The sequence below is a fragment of the Rattus norvegicus genome, chromosome 4 (genome assembly GCF_021556685.1).
Source record: "Rattus norvegicus strain SHRSP/BbbUtx chromosome 4, alternate assembly SHRSP_T2T, whole genome shotgun sequence".
NCBI classification, from domain to species: domain Eukaryota; kingdom Metazoa; phylum Chordata; class Mammalia; order Rodentia; family Muridae; genus Rattus; species Rattus norvegicus.
Window position 1 is genome coordinate 12,339,999 of NC_141537.1, and position 19,475 is coordinate 12,359,473.

Here is a 19,475-nt window from a genome sequence, read left to right on the forward strand (position 1 = left end):
CCCTGGCACTGAGGTATCCTCTGTTAACTCTGCATTCCATATCCTTTTGTTTGTTTGTTTTTTTGAGCTAGGGTATCTCTTTGTAGCCCTTCCTGGAACTTACTCTGTAGACCAGGCTGGTCCTGAACTCGCAGAGATCCATGTGCCTCTGCCAATATCCTTAAAGAAGCACAGTCATTGACTTAGAGTTAGGATTTATACCAGCCTGACTAATTAGCCAGATAACTTCTACACAGACTCTACTTCCAAATGAGGTTACAGTCTCAGGTAGCACTTCAACACAGCAAACATAGCTGCTGCTGCTGCTGCTGCTGCTTCTTCTTCTTCTTCTTCTTCTTCTTCTTCTTCTTCTTCTTCTTCTTCTTCTTCTTCTTCTTCTTCTTCCTCTTCTTCTTCTTCTTCTTCTTCTTCTTCTTCTTCTTCTTCTTCTTCTTCTTCTTCTTCTTCTTCTTCTTCTTCTTCTTCTTCTTCCTCTTCTTCTTCTTCTTCTCCTCCTCCTCCTCCTTCTCCTCCTCCTTCTCTTCCTCTTCTTCTTCCACTGCTGCTGCTTCTTCTTCTTCTTCTTCTTCTCCTCCTCCTCCTCCTCCTCCTCCTCCTCCTCCTCCTCCTCCTCCTCCTCCTCCTCTTCCTCCTCCTCCTTTATAAACTAAAAACTAGGTCTGGGCATGGTGGCATCATTACTCATTGGCTTTGCAGCCTTGGGTGATAGATGGCCTTACTATTGGGTCAACCAGATTGTAGGACTACACACTATCACTGCTGATTTCAGGCCAAGGCTTTAAAGTAGACTTTAAAGCCCTCAGATCTCTGTTGAGGCCCATAGTTCTGGCTATCCTAGAACTCACTATGTAGCCAACACTGGCAGCAAACTCATCAGCCTCTTTCTTCACCCAGTGCTAGGATGAGGCACTAACCTAACCCAATATAGTTAAAACACCAACAAGGTACCATGCTGGGCCTCCTTGTTAGGCAGCGCCCTCGTGCTATGTGACTACTCAAAGGTCTAAATGGAGTGCAGGCTTCTTGGGATGTTGTGATAGATCATATTCATGCTTATTTAAGCCCAATTGCTGTTTAGCTTCCAAGTAATTCACTAGCAGGACTTGCGAATGTGGAAATGTATTGTCAGGGAAGTATTAGCGACCCCCCCCAAAGCGATCCCCCCCAAAGCGATCCCCCCCCAAAGCGATCCCCCCCCAAAGCGATCCCCCCCCCAAAGCGATCCCCCCCCCAAATAGACAGGGCTGATCTGATGCAACCCACAACAGGGCCACCAACAACAGGCAAGATGGTTTCTGTTGGGGAGAGGAGCCCTGAATATCGGGGCAAGGCTATATAAGCAGTGAACAGCGAGTGAGCGTGCAAGCATCTAATTGGAAAGCTGTGGCCTTTAGCATAATTGGCTGGGGCTGGGAATCCAGTTTTTTTTTTTTTAAGATTTATTTATTTATTTATCTTATGTATGTGAGTACACTGTCACTGTCTTCAGACACAGCAGAAGAGGGCAGATCCCATTACAGATGGTCGTGAGCCACCATGCGGTTGCTGGGAATTGAACTCAGGACCTCTGGAAGAGCAGTCAGTGCTCTTAACTGGCTGAGCCATCACCCCAGCCCGGGAATCCAGTTTTAAACTTAATTTCTATTTCCCTTTATACGGGTGGTTGTTAGGCTTGTAACCTAGGGGTGCGGGTATGTTGGGGTAATAACCTGGAGACACTGGTCTTGTTAGAGGTGAGCCTAGAGACTGGAGCTAGGCTCGGGTTTTGTTCGGGGTAACTTGGAAACTAACGTTAGGTACCAACCTGTTAGTTTACCAGAGTTCAACCTTAGGTCAGAGTCTCTAAAATGGGTTTGAATTTAAAAGATTTGGCCTCTCGGAGCCATCACAGTTGTGAACACTGTGTCACAGCCAAGTAGGGGTGTGGCATAGGATGACTTTTTTTTCTTTTGTCTTAGGTTTATTTAATTTTATGTGTGTGAGTCTTTTGCTTGCCCGTCTATCTGTACTCACATCTGTACCTGGTGCGTGTCAGAAGAGCACATCAGACGCCCTGGAATTAGAATTGTAAATGTCGTGAGCCAGCATGAGGGTTCCAGGAACCGAACCCAGATCCTCTGTAAGAGCTTCAAGTACTCTCAATCACAGAGCCATCCTTCCAGTTCCCCAGTGGTAGAATCCCCATCTCCTGTGTGGGGGGAGCTGAGTTTGATCCCAAACAACAAACTGAAAGCAAAATAAACCAAAACAGTGCTTACATTAGGCCAAACGGTACCTTCCTGAACTCATGCTCTAGGAACCTGTTACTTGATTTAGAAATGTTATTATGTACTCTGATGAAACTAATTCTTACCAAAACTATGGGACTTGGAACAGCGAGGACCCAAGGATAGATTTTAGCATAGTCTCTTTTCATTAACTCCTTCCTAATGCCGTGTCTCAGTTAGGGTTTCATTGCTGTAAAGAGACACCATGGCCAAGGCAACTCTTAACAAGGACAACATTTAATGGAGGCTGGCTTGCAGTTTTCAGGGGTTCTGCCCTTTATCGTCGTGGTGGGGAGTATGGCAGCATTCAGGCAGAAGGTGCGGAATGTTCTACTTCTTGATCCACAGGAGCCAATAGGAGGCTCCGTTTCACGCTGGGTGGAGCCTCAGCCGCAAAGTCCTCAAAGCGACACACCTACACAGCAACACGCTTCCTTTAACAAGGGCATACGTGTTCTGACAAGGCCACACCTCCTAGCAGTGCCATTTTTCATGGGCCAAGCATACTTGATCCACTACACACCACTTAACGGTTTCTAGTATGACAGTACAGAGCCTAAATGATTCTTTACCTGTGTGGGCCCTTGTGTTAAGTCTCTCAATAGCATTTCCATTGTTTTCTATTTGGAGAGGCTCGAAAGCTACCCATCTTGCTTACCAGATTTACTTTGCCATGAATTCTTTTAGTTCTTAAATTAAATGTCATCTTATTTAATTATGTAGTATAATTATCCATTCTTTCAATATTCATTGCAATATTTTACTGTCTATTTATTTCAGATCAAAAAAAGTTAATATCAAAGATTAAAATGGAGGACCGTGGAGGATCAGGTCCCTAAAATCCCAACACTCAGGAGGCTATGGCAGGACGGTTCTGACTTTGAAGCCAACTTTCTTTCGAAACCATAGCGGTTCCCAACTCCAGTCCACTAGTTGAGTGTTGGATCTGTCTCAGTCAACTGCTCATCAGGCCTCTCAGAGGACAGCCATGCTAGGCTCCTATCCATTTGATGGCTGGAAGTGCAGAATTAGGCAGCCTTATTTGTGCGGCCTCTTGCGATGATCGTCATCTGGATCATCCTTAGTGACTTCTCCAGTAATTCTGGAAAATATTCGAATGCACAGGTCCTGGGCAAATGGTAGACAATGTTATACCTGGGTAGTTAAAAAGTTCAGTTTGGAGTGCATTAACAACCCCCCAGGCTTCTTTCCTTTACTGGCTCCAGCTCCTGCACCCTTCGGGCTGGCAGCACCAGAGAGACCCTGAGTTTAGATAACTGGAAAGCCAGCTCCTCGCCAGTGCCGCTCGATGCTCCAGTAACCCACACCACCGTGCCAGTCAGTGCCTGTTCTGTGTGACATGAATTCTTAAATCCTATCTTCAAGGTTTAGTGGAGGGAGAAAATGGGGGTGAGACAGGATGGAACCTCCCCCATTCTCCCAGGCTGAGGTAGCTGGGTAGAGTCTCAAATCCAATCACTAGTTCCCAAGGTGAGGTATCTAATCTTTGAACTCCAGTTACATAGTGTTAGATCAAACCAAATCCCAGTAGCAGCTTTTACATCAGTTTTTCCAGGCCTGTTCATTCCTATATTAAATCTTTTTTTTTTTAATGTTCAGGATGGTTTTTAGCCTATGCTAAATCAATAACGCATACACCTAAGTTTGTGTTTTCTTGGGGGGGGGCAGTGTCTGGTTTTGAGGCAGGGTCTCTGTGGCTAAACTGGAACTCACCACGATCTACTTGCCTTGCCTCTGTCCTCTGAAGCACTGGGATTAAAGGCATATGCCACCCGGCTATCTCCTACACGAGTAGGTTTTGTTTTTTTTAAATCTCTCTCAAAATTGTATTTCAGGGGTTAGAGAGGTGGCTTATGACTAGGAACATTAGCTGCTCTTGCAGAGGACCTGGGTTCAGTTCTCGACACACACATGGCTGTTAACACCCATCTATCACTCCAGTTTCAGGAGGTCTGAAGCTGGCTTCTGACCTCCACTGGCATTGCACACAAGTGAAACTCTTAAACACATGCAAGAAAAACAGTCATACAATTAAGAACAAAATAAATCTTAAAATATTTGGTAGCAGAAGTCCCTATTACTCACTGAGACCTAAGTCTCATGCTTACACATAAGGGTCTACTGTGGTTGTTTTTACATTTCTTGATGTATTACCTAGGAAGTCCTGAAGGTCTAGAAACCCTTTCCAGAAGATTATTTAAAAAAAAAAAGTCATAGTGATACTGAGCTTTGGTCTTTTATGTTAGCTTTCATTTCCTCTCAGAGTACAGTGAGGAATTCGGGAGACTACATGACATAGAGCAACAATAGATTGGATGAAGAATCAGGCATGACAATTTGTCATGTCAGAAGGATTTGCAAGGATGTAACTTCCAAGAAAACATTGTTTCAGACAATATGAACCTTTTTTCCCTTTCACTAAAAATGCAGGCTGGAGAGATGGCTCAGTGGTCAAGAGCACCGACTGCTCTTCCACAGGTCCTGAGTTCAATTCCCAGCAACCACATGGTGGCTCACAACCATCTGTAATGGGATCTGATGCCCTCTTCTGGTGTGTACTTAAATATAATAAATAAATGAATCTTAAAAAAATTTAAAATAAAATAAAATATTATTTTGTCATTCTATTTCTATAAAATTAAAAGAAATAAAGTGCATGGTTTCATGTCTTTGGAAGTCAGAATAAAAGTTATCTTGATGGGACAGTAACCAAAGAAAGAAGGTTTTTGTGCTTGCCACATAATAACTGGACTTTCTAAGCTATATAGCCTCAACCTTGTCAACTTATTTATTTTTCCCCCTTGTTAAGAGTCTGGCTCTCAGCCTGGTGGTGGTGGTGATTCATGCCTTTAATCCCAGCACTCAGGAGGCAGAGGCAGGCAGATCTCTGAGTTCCAGGCCAGCCTGGTCTACAGAGTGAGTTCTAAGGCAGCCAGGGCTACACAGAGGAACTGTGTCTTGAAAAACCAAAAGAGAAGAAGGGAAGTTTTGAGTCTAGCCTGGGCCTCAAAAGGCTGACCCAAGCTTTCATATACACGTGTATGCCCTGGAGGGACATTCCTTACTACAACTAGCATGATGCCATTCAGACTTATAGCCTTTGAGACTGTGAGGGAGTAAACCTCTTTTTTTCTTCCTTTTCTTTGGAAGGGCAATGCTTCATTCTGGAGTGGGAGCTGGCCTTAGACTCAGCCCTGCTTCCAGAGAGATGAATGATGAGTCCAAGCTTCAATTTCTTTTCTTTATGAGTTATCGAGGGTGATATGGAAAGGGGTAGTTTATCAAGTGGGTAAGACACATGAATCACGGTGAACTCAAGGTCAGCCTGTGACCTGTCGTGAGTTCCGGACCAGTTTGGCCTCGATGAAACTCTGTTTCAAAATAATGCGTAGGAAAGAGGAAGACAGGATCTGGCATGATGGGGCGAAATTGTAGTGCCAAGCAAATTCAAGGAGAAGGTTATTGAGAGTCTGTCAGCCTTGGCTGCACAGCAGTGTTGAGATCAATCTGTTAAGAGACGGTTGGCTCAAAAGGGGATTTGGGGTGGGCTGGGAATAAAGTTCAGTAGTAGAATGCCTGCCTGGTATTTGTGAGGCTCTGGGCTCAATCCCTGGCAACCAAACAGAAGCAGAGTTCTGGGGGGTTTTTCCCACCCTCTTCCATTGAGCACACTGCATTTGCTTCTGATGTTTAGAATGTGGCAGAAATGAAGGATTGTGACTTCCGAGGGTAGGTCATAAAAGGCATTGAACTTTCTGCCTTGTTCCTTCTTGGTCACTCGCTATGGGAAAACCCAGCCAGTCCAGCAGCTCTATGGAGAGAGCTAGGCTGTGAGGAGGAGACCTATCTGCCAGTGCCTGTTAGCATAGGAGGCCTTCTGTTAAACAGCCATGTGAATGAGTCGCCTTAGGAACACGGCCTCCAGCTTCCCTCAAGCCTTCGGATGACTGAAGCCTCCGGATGACTGAAGCCTTGGGCAGCGTCTCCTGTCAGGAGCTCAGTTGCCTGTGTGCTCCTGAACCACAGACTCTGTGAGATGATAAGAGATTACCCTTGTAATTTTAGGGCTTTTTTTGGGGGGGAGGGGAGGGTGGGGGGATGTGTATCTGAGTGGTATTGAAGTTCAAACCTGAGTTCTTGCACACATTCAGCCTCGGAGCTCTACTTTGAACCCTAAATATTTGCCGTTTAAAATGATAATTTGTATAGCAATAGCTAAAGACATCTAATACACTCCATAATGCCTATTATGAGACTAACTAATTCTTACTGAGTGCTGAGATGACACCTGACTGTTTTGTGTGTTCTGATCTAACCCTCACAGCAAACGTGACTAGATTACATCTCCAAGGTTTTTTTTTGTTGCTTACTTGCTTGGTTCGAGACACATTTTCACTATGGAGACCAGGCTGGCCTTGACAATAAGTAGTTCCCCGCCTCAGCGCTCCAAGTGTTGGGGTGTTATAGGTCGGTACCACCACACTCAGTGTTCTTTAAGTGGATATTTTTTTTTGTGTGTGTGTGTGTATGTGTGTGTGTATGTGTGTGTGTGTGTGTGTGTGTGTGTGTGTGTGTGTGTGTGTGTGTGTGGGTATACATGTGCTAATTCAGTATCAAATTAGGTAGGTAACATGGCTCACTACATTTTATGGGTTAGGAAACTGAGAAACAGATGACATCTTATTCAAATTTCCTCAGGTGGCTAGAGGGAGAAGAGGAATTGGTGGTCTGCCCATGCTGTCTGTGCGTTAACATCTCTGTCACACTTTTGTTCTGATGGTGTCGGCATTACTGGGACATATAATCCATTGAAGTAATAAAAGACAGGCGTAAGCGTCACCACAGAAATTATGCGATAGAGACAACAATGTTATAGGAGGAGCCTTGGTTCTCATGCAACAAGCCCCAGAGCAAGATGGATTCTAGGAATTCGAGTCCCATTCTATCACATACTAAAAATACCTTTTAAGCTACATTGTGATTTAATGACTCCACTTGGAAATAGCTGAATGTAAATGGTTTTATGATGCTCATTTTCTATTAGATTTGGTAAAATTGAACACTGTGAATGTCATGAATTTCACTGGGCTTGGGCTGGGGAGGAGAGGAAAGGCCTGCACATGCATGACCTTCAACAATGTGTAGATGTCCTGAGTTTCACATTCTAAAACGACACGTTCTGTCCTTTTATTATCATCATCATCATCATCATCATCATCATCATCATCATCATCATCATCATCATCATCATCATCGAGACAAGGTTTTTCCATGTAGCCCTGGATGTCCAGGAACTCATTCTATAAACCAGGCTGGCCTTGAACTCTGAGATCTGCCTACTTCTTCCTCCCGAGTGCTGGGATTAAAGGAGTGCACCACCACTGTCCAGCTGTTCACTCTTGACCATATCCATTATAGCAACATGATTTAAAAAAAAACTTTTTGGAGAGAGAGTCAGAGAAGTGTGTGTGTGTGTGGGGGGGGGGAGACGGATCCTTACCATGTAACACTGACTGGCAAGTATGTGTCAAGAAGGGACTGTAGGAAGGAAGTGCAAATGATAGTGCAAAAGCTCCTTCTGTCTGGGTGTGACACGCACATTTAACACCAGCATTCTAGAGGCAGAGGCAGACAAACCTCTGTGAGTTTGACGACAACTTCTGAGAAGTGGGTTCCGTGCCAGTCAGTGTTACATGGTAAGAGTCCGCCCCCCCCCCCCCCCACTTCTCTGACTCTCTCTCCAAAAAGTTTTTTTTTTTTTAATGTCATTGTTAGGGGGGCTGGAGAGATGGATCAGCAGTTCAGAGCATATTACTTTTGGAGAAGACCCCATTTTGATTCCCAGCATCCACATGATAGCTCAGAACCACCAGCAACCCCAATTCTAGGTGATTCTAACAGGCATGCACGTGGAGCACGCTCGAGAGTCAAGAGGCAGGCAAATCTCTGAGTTCGAGGCCAGCCTCGTTTACAGAGTAAGTTCCAGAGCAGCCAGGGCTACATGGAGGGATTCTGTCTCGAAAGACCAAAACATAAAAATCACACACATAAAGTAAAATAAATACATCTAAAGAGACATCAGTCTTAATTGTGAGACACTAGAATATTTCACTCACGTTAGAAGCAGTCGGAGTGTGCGCATGTGCAGTGCACTTAGGGAGTCAGAGGCAGAGGACAACTGTTCAGAGTAGGGTCTTCCTCTCCACCGTGGGTTCTGGGGATCGAACTCAAGTTGCCTGTGTAGCAAGAACTTTTACCTGCTGGGCCGTCTTGCCAGCTCTGTTTTTATTTTGTGTAAGGTCTTGACTTGTGCAGCTTAGGCTGGCTTCTTCGAAGTCACCATGTAGTCCAGGATGGTTTGAACTTGTGACAATCCTCCTGCTTCCCCAAGTCCCTCCAGTCCCAGTGCTGGGAATGTAGAGGTGAGACACATGCTCACCTTCAGCTGATTTCTTTGTTTCTTCCCTCTCCTCTTCGGCTTGATTCTGTTTTCATAAATGTTCGGGTCAGTGGTTGGTAGCTGAGTGGCAGCGTGCTTGGATAGTGCACATACAAGGTTCTGGGTTCAGGTCCCAGGACTTCCCCAAAACAACCACCACAGCAACTAATTCAGCTAGCTGACCAACCCAAAGACCCTATCACTAACCATAGTGCATATTCATTTGCTTTAGTTTCTGCTGTGGGGCAGAAGAGTGAGGTCCCCTAAGGCGATTTCCCTATGCTTTCCTGACGGTTGTAGACACAGTCCTTAAGTAATGCATATTGTACAAGAGTGATTCAATGAGCATTTATTTAAAAATTGAGTGTTAGGCTGGAGACATGGCTCATCGGTTAAGACCCAGGTTCATTTCCCAGCATCCATGTTGGTTGGTTCATGGCATTCGGTAACTCCAGCTCCAAAGCATCTGATGCCAACATGCACCCAGACTGCCTTCACTCTCATATATATAGACACTCAAGAATAAGCACTAATAGTAGATCTTTTAAAAGTCGAATGTCGAAGAGTGTGCATGTGCCACCTATCTGGAGCTCTTAGCCTCCTGATTCGGCCTCCTACGTTGTATGCTTTTAAATGTGCTCTGTCACACTCAGCTTCCAGTTAATTTTAATAATTAATCGTTTTTTTGAAGACTCACTCCTTTGATTATTATATTAACCCATGAGAATTGGTATTAATATTATTTCCATTTTTCGGATGTTACAATAAAGTTGCAAGGTTCTATAAACATTAAATAGCAGAAACAGATTTCAACCTTAGACTAAAGGAAAGAACCAAGTCATCAAAGGCTACATACACGTCATATGATTTTCATTTGAACCATCCAAACCAGGCAGGTCTATAGAGACAGGATTGAAAGAGGGTTTGTTTCAGCCTGGGGCAGGAGGGTGGGGAGGAATGCTAATGGGGTGGGGCTCTTTTTTTAGGGGGGACAAACATAGTTCATTTATTTTAAATTGTTATTAATTTAAACACCATTATCTTAATTTATTTTGTGTGTGTATATGTGTGAGCACACGTGTGGACAGTGGAGGACAACTTTGGGGAATTGCTTTTTCTCCTCATACCATGTGAGTCCCTAGGATAGAACTAAATTTATGAGGTTGTTCAGTCTTAACCTGATGAGCCATCTTGTCAGCCCTTATTTATTTATTTATTTATTGTTTGTTTGTTTGTTTGTTTGTTTTGAGACAAAGTCTAGCTTTGTAACCTTGATATGGGGGATGCATTCTGCAGAACAAGTTGGCCTTGAACTTGTGGCGATCTTCTTGCCTCTACCTCCCAAATGCTGGAATGACTGGTTCACATCACCATGCTTCACAAACAATGTTTACAAATTAGACTTTAGCTGTGCATGGTGGCACATGCCATTAATCCCAGGGCTCAGAGGCAGGGGAAATCTGTGAGTTTGAGGCCAGCCTGGTCTACGTAGAAAGTTCCAGCATAGCCTTCAGGAATATGTAGAGTAACCCCAGCTCAAAAAACAAACAAACAAACAAACAAACACAAACCAAAACCAACAAAACAAAACAAACAATAAAATCAGATGTTGGTGATGGTTCCCCAATCTTATGAATATACTAAATATTATTAAAATGTTTGCATTAAATGGTCAAATTATAAAAAAAAAAGTGGTCAAGTTATGTGGTAAAAAACAGACTAAATAAAATGGTCATCTAAACTGTTAATAAACTACTTAAAATAACAAAAGAAACTGGTTTCAAATTCTCTTTAATTTCAAAAGCTTCCAATCATCTCTAAGAAAGCATAGAGATATGCCTGCTTCTGACACTGAATTAGGGAGGGCACAAGAGTTTCTGGAACGGGGTTGGGGATTTAGCTTAGCGGTAGAGCGCTTGCCTAGCAAGCGCAAGGCCCTGGGTTCGGTCCCCAGCTCTGAAAAAAAGAAAAAAAAAAAAAAAACAGCTGGAGTGTTCATGGCTACCCTGGGCTACATATGACTCTGTCTCAAACAACCAACCAACCCAACAAACAAAAGAGGAAAATTGACAAGGTTAACTGACAATATGACTACCAAGTATAAAAACTATATAAAAAATAAAGATCAAACACATTGGTAGATGGAGAAATAAAAGCTTGACCTAAGCCAGACAGTGGTGGTACATGTCTTTAATCCCAATACTTTGGAAGCTGAGGCAGGTGGATCTCTGTGGGTTCAAAGTCAGCCTGATCTACAGAGTGAGTCCCAGGACAGCCAGGGCTATAACACAGAGAAACCATGACTTGAAAAAACTTCTCCCCGCCATCCCCCCAAAAAATGCCATAGGACTGTTTGAGTTCAAGGCACCATCCAGTGGAAGAGCTGTATTCAGCTTACTGCAGATGAATCTGAAGTACACACTACACATATAAACACACACACAACACTCACGGGATCACGTGGAACAGGTTCTGGATAGTTCTTCAGGATGGTGGTAAAACAAACACAATAAGTAGCAATAACAGAAATCCTTTGGAAGATAGCAGAGGCTCATAGCCAACATTGATGCAAAGGAATTACAAATTGTCCTTAAGGACTATTCGTGCAGTCTCTACATATGTGACCTTGTGGTTGGAAGTAAGGCAAAATCCCTGTAACGTCGAGGAACCATCTCCAACTATTGAGCGACCAGCACCGAGCATATTGACACGCTGGTTGAGCCTTCTCTACCTGGCTCTATAGCATCATCCCGCTAGGAGAGAACATAATGCTATCTAGCCTCTAAGCAGTTGCTTCTCTGTGCCTAGTGCCTCAAATAGCTGAAAAACACCAGTCTGCCTTCGAGTTTTAATTCACCTAGAATCTGGTTCTTCTCTCATCAATAGAATCATCTAGTATTTGGCCCTTTGCATCTTGCTTTTTTTCATTTACAAAGTATTTTAGGATCCATCCATGTTGTAGTATCTATCAGTATTGTATTCCTTTTTGAGGGACAGGCGTATTGTGTTTTTTAGTTTTTCTGGTTTCTTTTTTCATACAGGGCATGATGGTTTGAGTAAGAATGCCCCTCCACCCCCCAACCCCTCACACTCCACCCCCCCACCCACCCCCACCTCCCAGCTAAATGCTGAGTCTCTGTGGAGTGGAATTCTTTGAAGGGAGTAGAAGGATTAGGTTAGGCAGTGTGTCCCTGGGGACAGCCCCAGGCCATGCCCAGTCTGTCTCTGTCTCTGCTCCTCCTCTCCTCTCTTCTCCTCTCCTCTCCTCTCCTCTCCTCTCCTCTCCTCTCCAATCCTTTTTCTCTCTCTGCCTGATGATCAGGATGTAGCTCTCAGTTACTAAATACATGCTGCCATGCTTCCTATTGTGATGATAATGGACTAAACCTCTAAAACTGTAAGTCAGACCCAATTAAATGTTTTCTTTTATAAGGGTCCTGGTATCCCTTTAGAGAAATAAAACAGCAACTGGCCTGAAGCTGGTACCGGGAGTCAGGTTTTGCTGTGATAGGCCAGACCATGGGTTTGTTTGGAGGAATTTGGAAGACTTTGGACTTTGGGCTAGAAAATCAGTTGAAAGCTTTAGTTGGGTTTATGGGCCATTTTAGTAGGAGCATGGAAGATGGTAGTCCTGAGAACTGTATCAATTTTTAACAGCTCAGTTCAAGAGGTTTCAGAAGTAGAAAAATATAATGTGGCCTAGATTCCATTCTTTGATATTTTGGCAAAAGATAAGGCTGTTCTTTGCCCTGGTCCTAAAAATCTTCCTAAGGCTACATTTAAAGACTTTTGTGTTTGTGGCACTGGAAGAGGAGATTTCAAGACATTGTAGCATTGGCACTGTCACATTGTTACTAGTGGCCACTCTTATGCAGATTTATAATGAAAAGGAAGAAATAATGTTGGAGGAAGAGAACAAAAAATAATGCACAGTTTCAAAAGAAAAGGAACACCAGGAAAGGTGATGTTAATACCAAGTCCAAAAGGAGATAAAAAGTTTAGAGAAAAGCCTGAAACTAAGTGGAATAAAGGGATGATGACTTCAATGCAAGACCCCACCCAGCTAATCTGCCAATTTGTAAAAAGGAATTAAGAGTTTAGGATTGACCAAAATCATCAACAGCAGAAAGTGGATGCAGGTGTAGTTGAAGGAGGAGGGCAGGTTTCAGTTCCAACAAGCAGATTAATTTAGCAGTTTTGGTCACATGGTTCTGGCTTCAGAGTCAAGGATACAAACAAGGGGAGTCGTGTAGGGCTAAGGAAAGTTAGTGAAGTCAGGCATGTGTCAGGAGAGTCCCTGCATAGAAGCCCAGAGATGCCATTGTGTCAAGCTGTGAAGGTGAAGCCTGGATTTCATTGGATCCCAAGATGTTGGAGATGCCAGAGTTGTGGGATACCTGCCGAGGAGAGCTGCAGACCAGGAGACAGTCCAAGAGAGAGAAATGTGTTGTAATCACAAAGCAAAAAGGAGTTGGAGATCTGAAGGGCACTTTGGCATCAGACATAAAGGTGTAGAGTTTAAAATTTGTCCTGTTGGTTTACAGTATCACTTTGGTCCAGCATTTTCTCATTGTGTTCCCATTCCCGTTTTGGAATAGTAATGTATATCCTGGGCCATTGTGTGTTGGAAATACAAGATTTGCTTTTTCATTTTGATTTTACAGATTATTGCAAGAAGCCAGGGCTGGAGAGATGGCTCAGTGGTTAAGAGCACTGATTGCTCTTCCAGAGGTCCTAAGTTGGGGGGGAGGTGAGGGAGGGCTACAGTGTTGAGATGATGATAAACTATGGGGACTTTTGAAGTTGGACTGATATATATATATATATATATATATATATCAATCAATCTCCTATTGAGTGTTTATATTACAGGCATTTGACATCACACTTCCTACATTTTGGTCACTGTTATACTGTAGATATTAATCATCATGACCAGAGATGATTTATTTATTTATTATATATAAGTACACTCTAGCTGTCTTCAGACACACCAGTAGAGGGCATCAGATCCCATTACAGATGGTTGTGAGTCACCATGTGGTTGGTGGGATTTGAACTCAGGACCTCTGGAAGAGCTGTCAGTGCTCCTAACCACTGATCTGTCTCTCCAGCCCTGGCTTGTTACAGTAATAGGTTAAACTGCTCTGAGCTCCCATTGGGTGATCATGTTTCTCTCCTCGCACCAGAGTTCTCTAGATTCAAGAATGAAAACACACACACACACACACACACACACACACACACACACACACACACACACGAAACCTTTGTATTTTGATATGCCTTAACTAGCTCAATGGCTGGGCCATTCCTGAATCTTCACGTGGCTAACACACTCCCTTCTGATATTCCTGAGTTAATTCTTGCTAAATCTATATTTTATCTCTGCTACTCTAGACCCAATCAGGGGAGTGATTCCTGGGGCTGCTTCCCTGACTCTTACATGTCTGTCCTGAACTCTTAAGTCTGATCTTCCCTGTCTTGGTGATTCTGCCTCTTCTTTCCTCCAAGTCCCACCTCCATGCCTCTGCCTAGCCATTGGCCATTGGCTCTTTATTGCTCAGTCAAAAAATCAACTGTTTTTTTTTTTTTTCCTTTTTTTCAGAGCTGGGGACCGAACCCAGGGCCTTGCGCTTGCTAGGCAAGCGCTCTACCACTGAGCTAAATCCCCAACCCCAAAAAATCAACTGTTGTCAGGGACTTGTAGCAGATATGCGAATTCCTATGTAAGAAGAAACGAGGGGTTGGGGATTTAGCTCAGTGGTAGAGCCCTTGCCTAGCAAGCGCAAGGCCCTGGGTTCGGTCCCCAGCTCCGAAAAATAGAAAAGAGAAAAAAAAAAAAAAAAAAAAAAAAGAAGAAACGAAATCCCTAACACTGTCTGCAGAGAATGTAGGCTAGTCTTGAACTCATCTGTGCTGGCTTCACAGGCCTGGGTCAAAGATTCATCTGTTCTTAACTTCTGTGGAAATGTACCTATGGGTGGAATTATTGGTAAGTCTATGATTAGTTTTTGAGGAACTGACCAGCTTTTCCCAGTGACTGTCCCGTTTTGTAGTTCCATGAGATGCTGACAGAGCTTTTAGTATTTCCAATGTGCAAGCGCTCCAGAATGCTCAGTGACCTGCATTTTTTCTGTTTTCTTTTCTTTTTCTGGTATCTGGTAAGTGAACCTGGGGAGAGCCCCTGACTGCATCCTGGTAAACATTCTACCTCTAAGTTATATTTTCAGCTAGGATCTTTCTTTCTCTTTGAGCTAGGATTTTGTTATGTAGCTGAGGCTGACCTGGTATGTTCTATGTAATCTTGGCTGTTGAGAGAATAGGACTGTTATCTCCTTAGTGCTTTAATCACATGTATGCACCGTGCTTGACATTGTATTTTCTTTTTTTTAAATCTTTTTTTAAAATAAATCTTTATTTATTTTATGTATATGAGTACACTGTTGCTCTCTTCAGACACACCAGAAGAGGGCATCGAATCTCATTACAGAGGGTTGTGAGCCACCATGTGGTTGCTGGGAATTGAACTCAGGACCTATGGAAGAGCAGGCAGTGCTCTTAACCACGGAGCCATCTCTCCAGCCCGACTTTATATTTTCTGTTTTAAAGACTGTCATGCCAGGTGTGACATAGGATTTCATTTTGCTTTGCATACCTGTAATGATTAATGATTTTGAACATCTTGTTATGTATTCGTTGGCCAGTTCTATGTCTTTGGAGAAATGTCTATTCAAGTTCTTTACCACCCCTCCCCCAAAAAAAAGAGACTTTTTAAAAAATAATACTAAGTGGAAAAGTTTTGTTTTGTGTTTTGATGGAGAGGTTGAATGTATCATCCATATGGGAAGATACTGATATCTTGACACCATCTATACATCGAACTTAAAATACTAACTTGACTGTAGTACTAGGTGAACAAAATTAAAATTGACGAACATTCTGCAAAACAGAACTAGATTCTTCAGAACAGCTACTGTTAGTGGTGCATGACTGTCTTCCTTGTACTTGAGAAGCTAAGGCAGTAGTGAGCCTGCAACAAATGAGCAGTTAGACTGGCTACATTGTAAACTCAAGACCAGCTTTGGAACTCAGTGAAACTCAGTCTTAAAATAAAATAAAATAAAATAAAATAAACCAGGGATTATTCTAAACACACTTAAAAAAAAAAAAACACATGGGCACCTTGGGTTGGGAAAAAAAGTCACCAAACATAGTTCACTGGAATATTTCAGAAATAAAAACAATACTATTGGATTCTTAGAGTGATAATGACGTTCTGATTATGCAGAAAAATATCTTTGTTTTTAGTAGATATGTATTGAAATGTTTAGGGGTGGAGGGTAACAGTCTGCAAACTACCGAATGACTCAGCAAAATACACCGTGCACAGACATAGAGAGCAAACCTGGAGAAATGTTTTTTTTTTTTTTAAAAAACTAGTGAATGTGGGTTAATAGTGCCAATTACTGCATTTTTCTTGTATGCTTGAGATTTTCGAAAATTAAAACAAATGGAGAAAATGAGATCTTGTCAAATTCAGAGCGGCCTTTCCTATTTGTTGGGACAGCTTTGGAGCAAGACTCAATGATACAGTTGTAACTCAACGATACAGTTGTAACCAAAGAAGAACTGAATGCTCAGGACCCTTATCGTCAAGATACCGTAATTGTTTAAAGAGACAAGAGAACGCTAAAGTGGTAACTTTGTGCCAGTCAGCTTGATTCACATCCTAGGTAGCCTTGGAAGGTAGAAAGAGAAACCAGCCAGGCCTGAATAGAGGTACAGGCTGGTAGAACGGTTTGACCTATTTAGGGTTCAGTTTCCCCACTGAAGGAGGAAGAGAAGATCATGGCTTGGCATGATAGGTGTGATAGGTGTTTTAAGCTCTCATTTCATGGTATTTAGAAAACTAGGCTTCCTGCGCCAAACTTTCCTTTTCAGCTGTGTGCATCTTTCCCTCATTAAACTCGCGAAGTAGGCAAAGGAGAGGAAATCACTTCTCCAAGGTCACACAGACTCAAGGACCCAGGCTCCCCAGCTCTTGGTCTTGTGCCCTTTCCACGCCTGCCGGAGAGGAGGAAGCGGCGCTCACAGGGATGCAAGGATGTAGAGGCGCAAAGGGATAGAAGAGGCCGCGTTAGAGAGCTGGTGAGAGCCCCGCCAAGGCGCTGGCCAAGGAAGGACCCATGGAGAGGCGTGCAGCACGACCAGCTGGGGTGCGGAGCGGAGGCGGTGGCTGGGAGGAGGAAGGGTCTGCGGCTGGGCCTAGTGCCCGGGAGCTGGTGGCCTGCGGCGGCCGTACGAGCAAGGAGGCGGAGGCGGGCTGCGGGAGGCCGTGGGCGCGGGAGGCCGTGGGCGCGCGATGGTCTTCCCGCACAGGTGGGTCGCGGGGCGGGCGACCCGGGCGCGGCCCGGGTCCGGGACCCCAGTGCTCCGGAGATGCGGAGGGGGGGGGGGCGCGGAGGGGGCGGGGCCGTGGGGCGGGGCCGCGGGGGCGGGTCCCATTGGCCCCCGCGGGAGCGGCCGCGGCGGCGCAGGCGCGGTTCCCGCCTCCTCGGCCGGCGAGCGAGTGGAGGCTGCATCCCGGTGCGGCTGACTGTCGCGTCGCCGCCGCCTCTGCCGCGGAGCCCCCCGCCCGGCTGCCCCGAGTCGGAATGAGCTCCAGGAAAGGTGAGCGGCGCGCGCGGCCCCCGCCCCTCCTCGCGGCGCGCAGGCGGCCGGCCCGACCGTTAATGTGTCTTCTCTCTCCCCAGTGCTGGCCATTCAGGCCCGAAAGCGGAGGCCGAAAAGAGAGAAACATCCGAAAAAGTGAGTCCGCAGGGCGCTCGGTCCCGACCCCGCCCCGCCCCGCCGAGGGTTGCTTGCGGCCGCGCAGGCAGAGCTTCCCGGTCCCCGGGCTGCGGGCGGTGGGTCTCCCGGGACGCGGCGCCGGCTCTGCGTGCCCCGGCGGGGGAGGGGTGGGGGGAGGGGCGCGCGGCCGCGGGTTCCGGAGCCGCGACCTGGCCCGGCGGCCTGCGAGCCTCCCGGGCTCTGCACTCGACCCCGCGCCCGGTGCCCCGATCCTCATCCCGCGCCCCGGATCGGCGTCCCTGATGTGTACCCCGAGCCCCTTATCCACATCCGTAATCCGCACCCCGGTTCCTGCCCGGCACTGGTCGGAGAGTAGGCGCGGGAGGGAGGCGGCGGCGCGGCTTGACACCTGGGCTGTGGGACCCAGTGCGCTGCCGCCTCTGCCACCTTCCGGTCCTGCCCGGGCCAGCCAGGTGAAAACCGGAGCTGCTTGTCAAGTGGTTTGGCTCCGGGCGTGTTCCTGGCGCGAGTTCAGCTCCCGGACCGGTGCGTTTCTGCGCTCGGGTTTTTCATTCGAAACTTTCTGCTCGGGTCGAGCGTTACTTGCGTGCTGCGGCTGCGCCTAGGTCGCTCGCTGCAGTGGGCGGTGGGTGTGTGCGCGGGCGGGTCCCGCGTGGTGCTCGGGACTGGATCCACCAGCTATGATGTTTCAAATGTGCCAGCGCCAGCCACCTCCAGCCTGGACGTGCAGCCCAGCTGGGCAGCTGCTGTCGCAGAAGCCTTTCCCCGAGAGCTGGGTTTTCCTAGGCGTCAGAGCGCCGCCGCGTGTTCCTCTTTCCTGTCTGGGTCTCCTGGACCAGCTATCAACATCTTTGCTCACATTGTTTGCCTCGCTGTTCCTTTTGCAAGAAATTTGTGTGTGGTATCTTTGGTACTATGGAGTCACCTTTAATAAAATTCCGAAATATTTGTCTATCTTTATTTTGCAAGGGGTGGGATAACCCTCTGCTCGCCTAGGTGGCGGTGGTTATAATCCGCATTGGCCCTAGTCTCAGCCCAGCGGGGAGTTCCCACCCATTTGGTGGCATCTAGGAAAACTGATGGTTTGGAGGTATTTTACAACAGGATTGTTTTAATTCAAAATAGAATATAACTTGAGTCTATTTATAGGACTTCTTAAGATGTGGATATATACGAAAAAATATTTTTAGGCAAAAAGACTTGAAAACTGGAAGGTAAAAATTGAAAATTTAAAAAAGTTTTTATTATTCTGTGTGTGTGTTTGGGTTTGAATGTGCAAGAGCCTTGACACCTGTGGAAGTCAAGGAACAACTTTCAGCATTTACTTCTCTGACCTTCGGGAACTGAGCAGGGTCGGGCCTGGTTAGTACTCAAATGGGAGACTACCTGGGAATACTGGGCCTGTAGGCTCAAGGAAAAAAAAAGAATCGATTCTCTGTTATGTGTAGGACTGGGTGATCGACTGGGGTATGGTGATAAGCATCGTTAACTTGTGAGCTGTCTCCCTGGCTCCCATATCAGATATGGGATATTTAAAAATTGAACTCAATGTAGGCTTCTGATAGTTTAAGATGCTTTTTAAAAACTAGCACTATTTCTGAGGCAGTGATGGTGCAGCCTTTAATTCCAGCATTGGGGAGGCAGAGGCAGGCAAATCTTGAAGTTTTGAGGCGAGCCTGGTCTACAAGAGCTAGTTCCAGGACAGCCGGGGCTACACAGAGAAGCCCTGTTTCACCTTCCCCAGTCCTTAAAAAGAAGTGTTATCACAGGGCTGAAGAGATGGCCCCATGGTCAAGAGCTCCCTGCTCTTGCAGTGGAACCTGGTTTAGTTCCCAGCACCAAAATGATGGCTCACAACCGTTTGTGTCTCCAGTTCTAGGGGATCTGATGCCTTCAGCTCTGATGGGCAGCTGCATACATGTGTTAAACATGTA

At 45.4% G+C, this 19,475-nt stretch overlaps 1 protein-coding gene across 37 annotated transcripts in view; it reads left to right on the plus strand.

The window, feature by feature from the left end:
* The first annotated feature begins 6,037 nt into the window (after window positions 1-6,037).
* Srpk2 (SRSF protein kinase 2) overlaps window positions 6,038-19,475 on the plus strand; it is a 190,075-nt gene continuing 176,637 nt past the window's right edge. For 8 of the 37 annotated variants that reach the window (XM_087656378.1, XM_087656382.1, XM_087656379.1 and 5 more), the window contains exons 1-2: window positions 16,780-16,946; window positions 17,484-17,538. In XM_087656378.1, coding sequence (XP_087512504.1) covers window positions 16,917-16,946; window positions 17,484-17,538 — 85 coding nt within the window. In that variant the 5' untranslated portion in view covers window positions 16,780-16,916. 37 annotated transcript variants of the gene reach the window in all.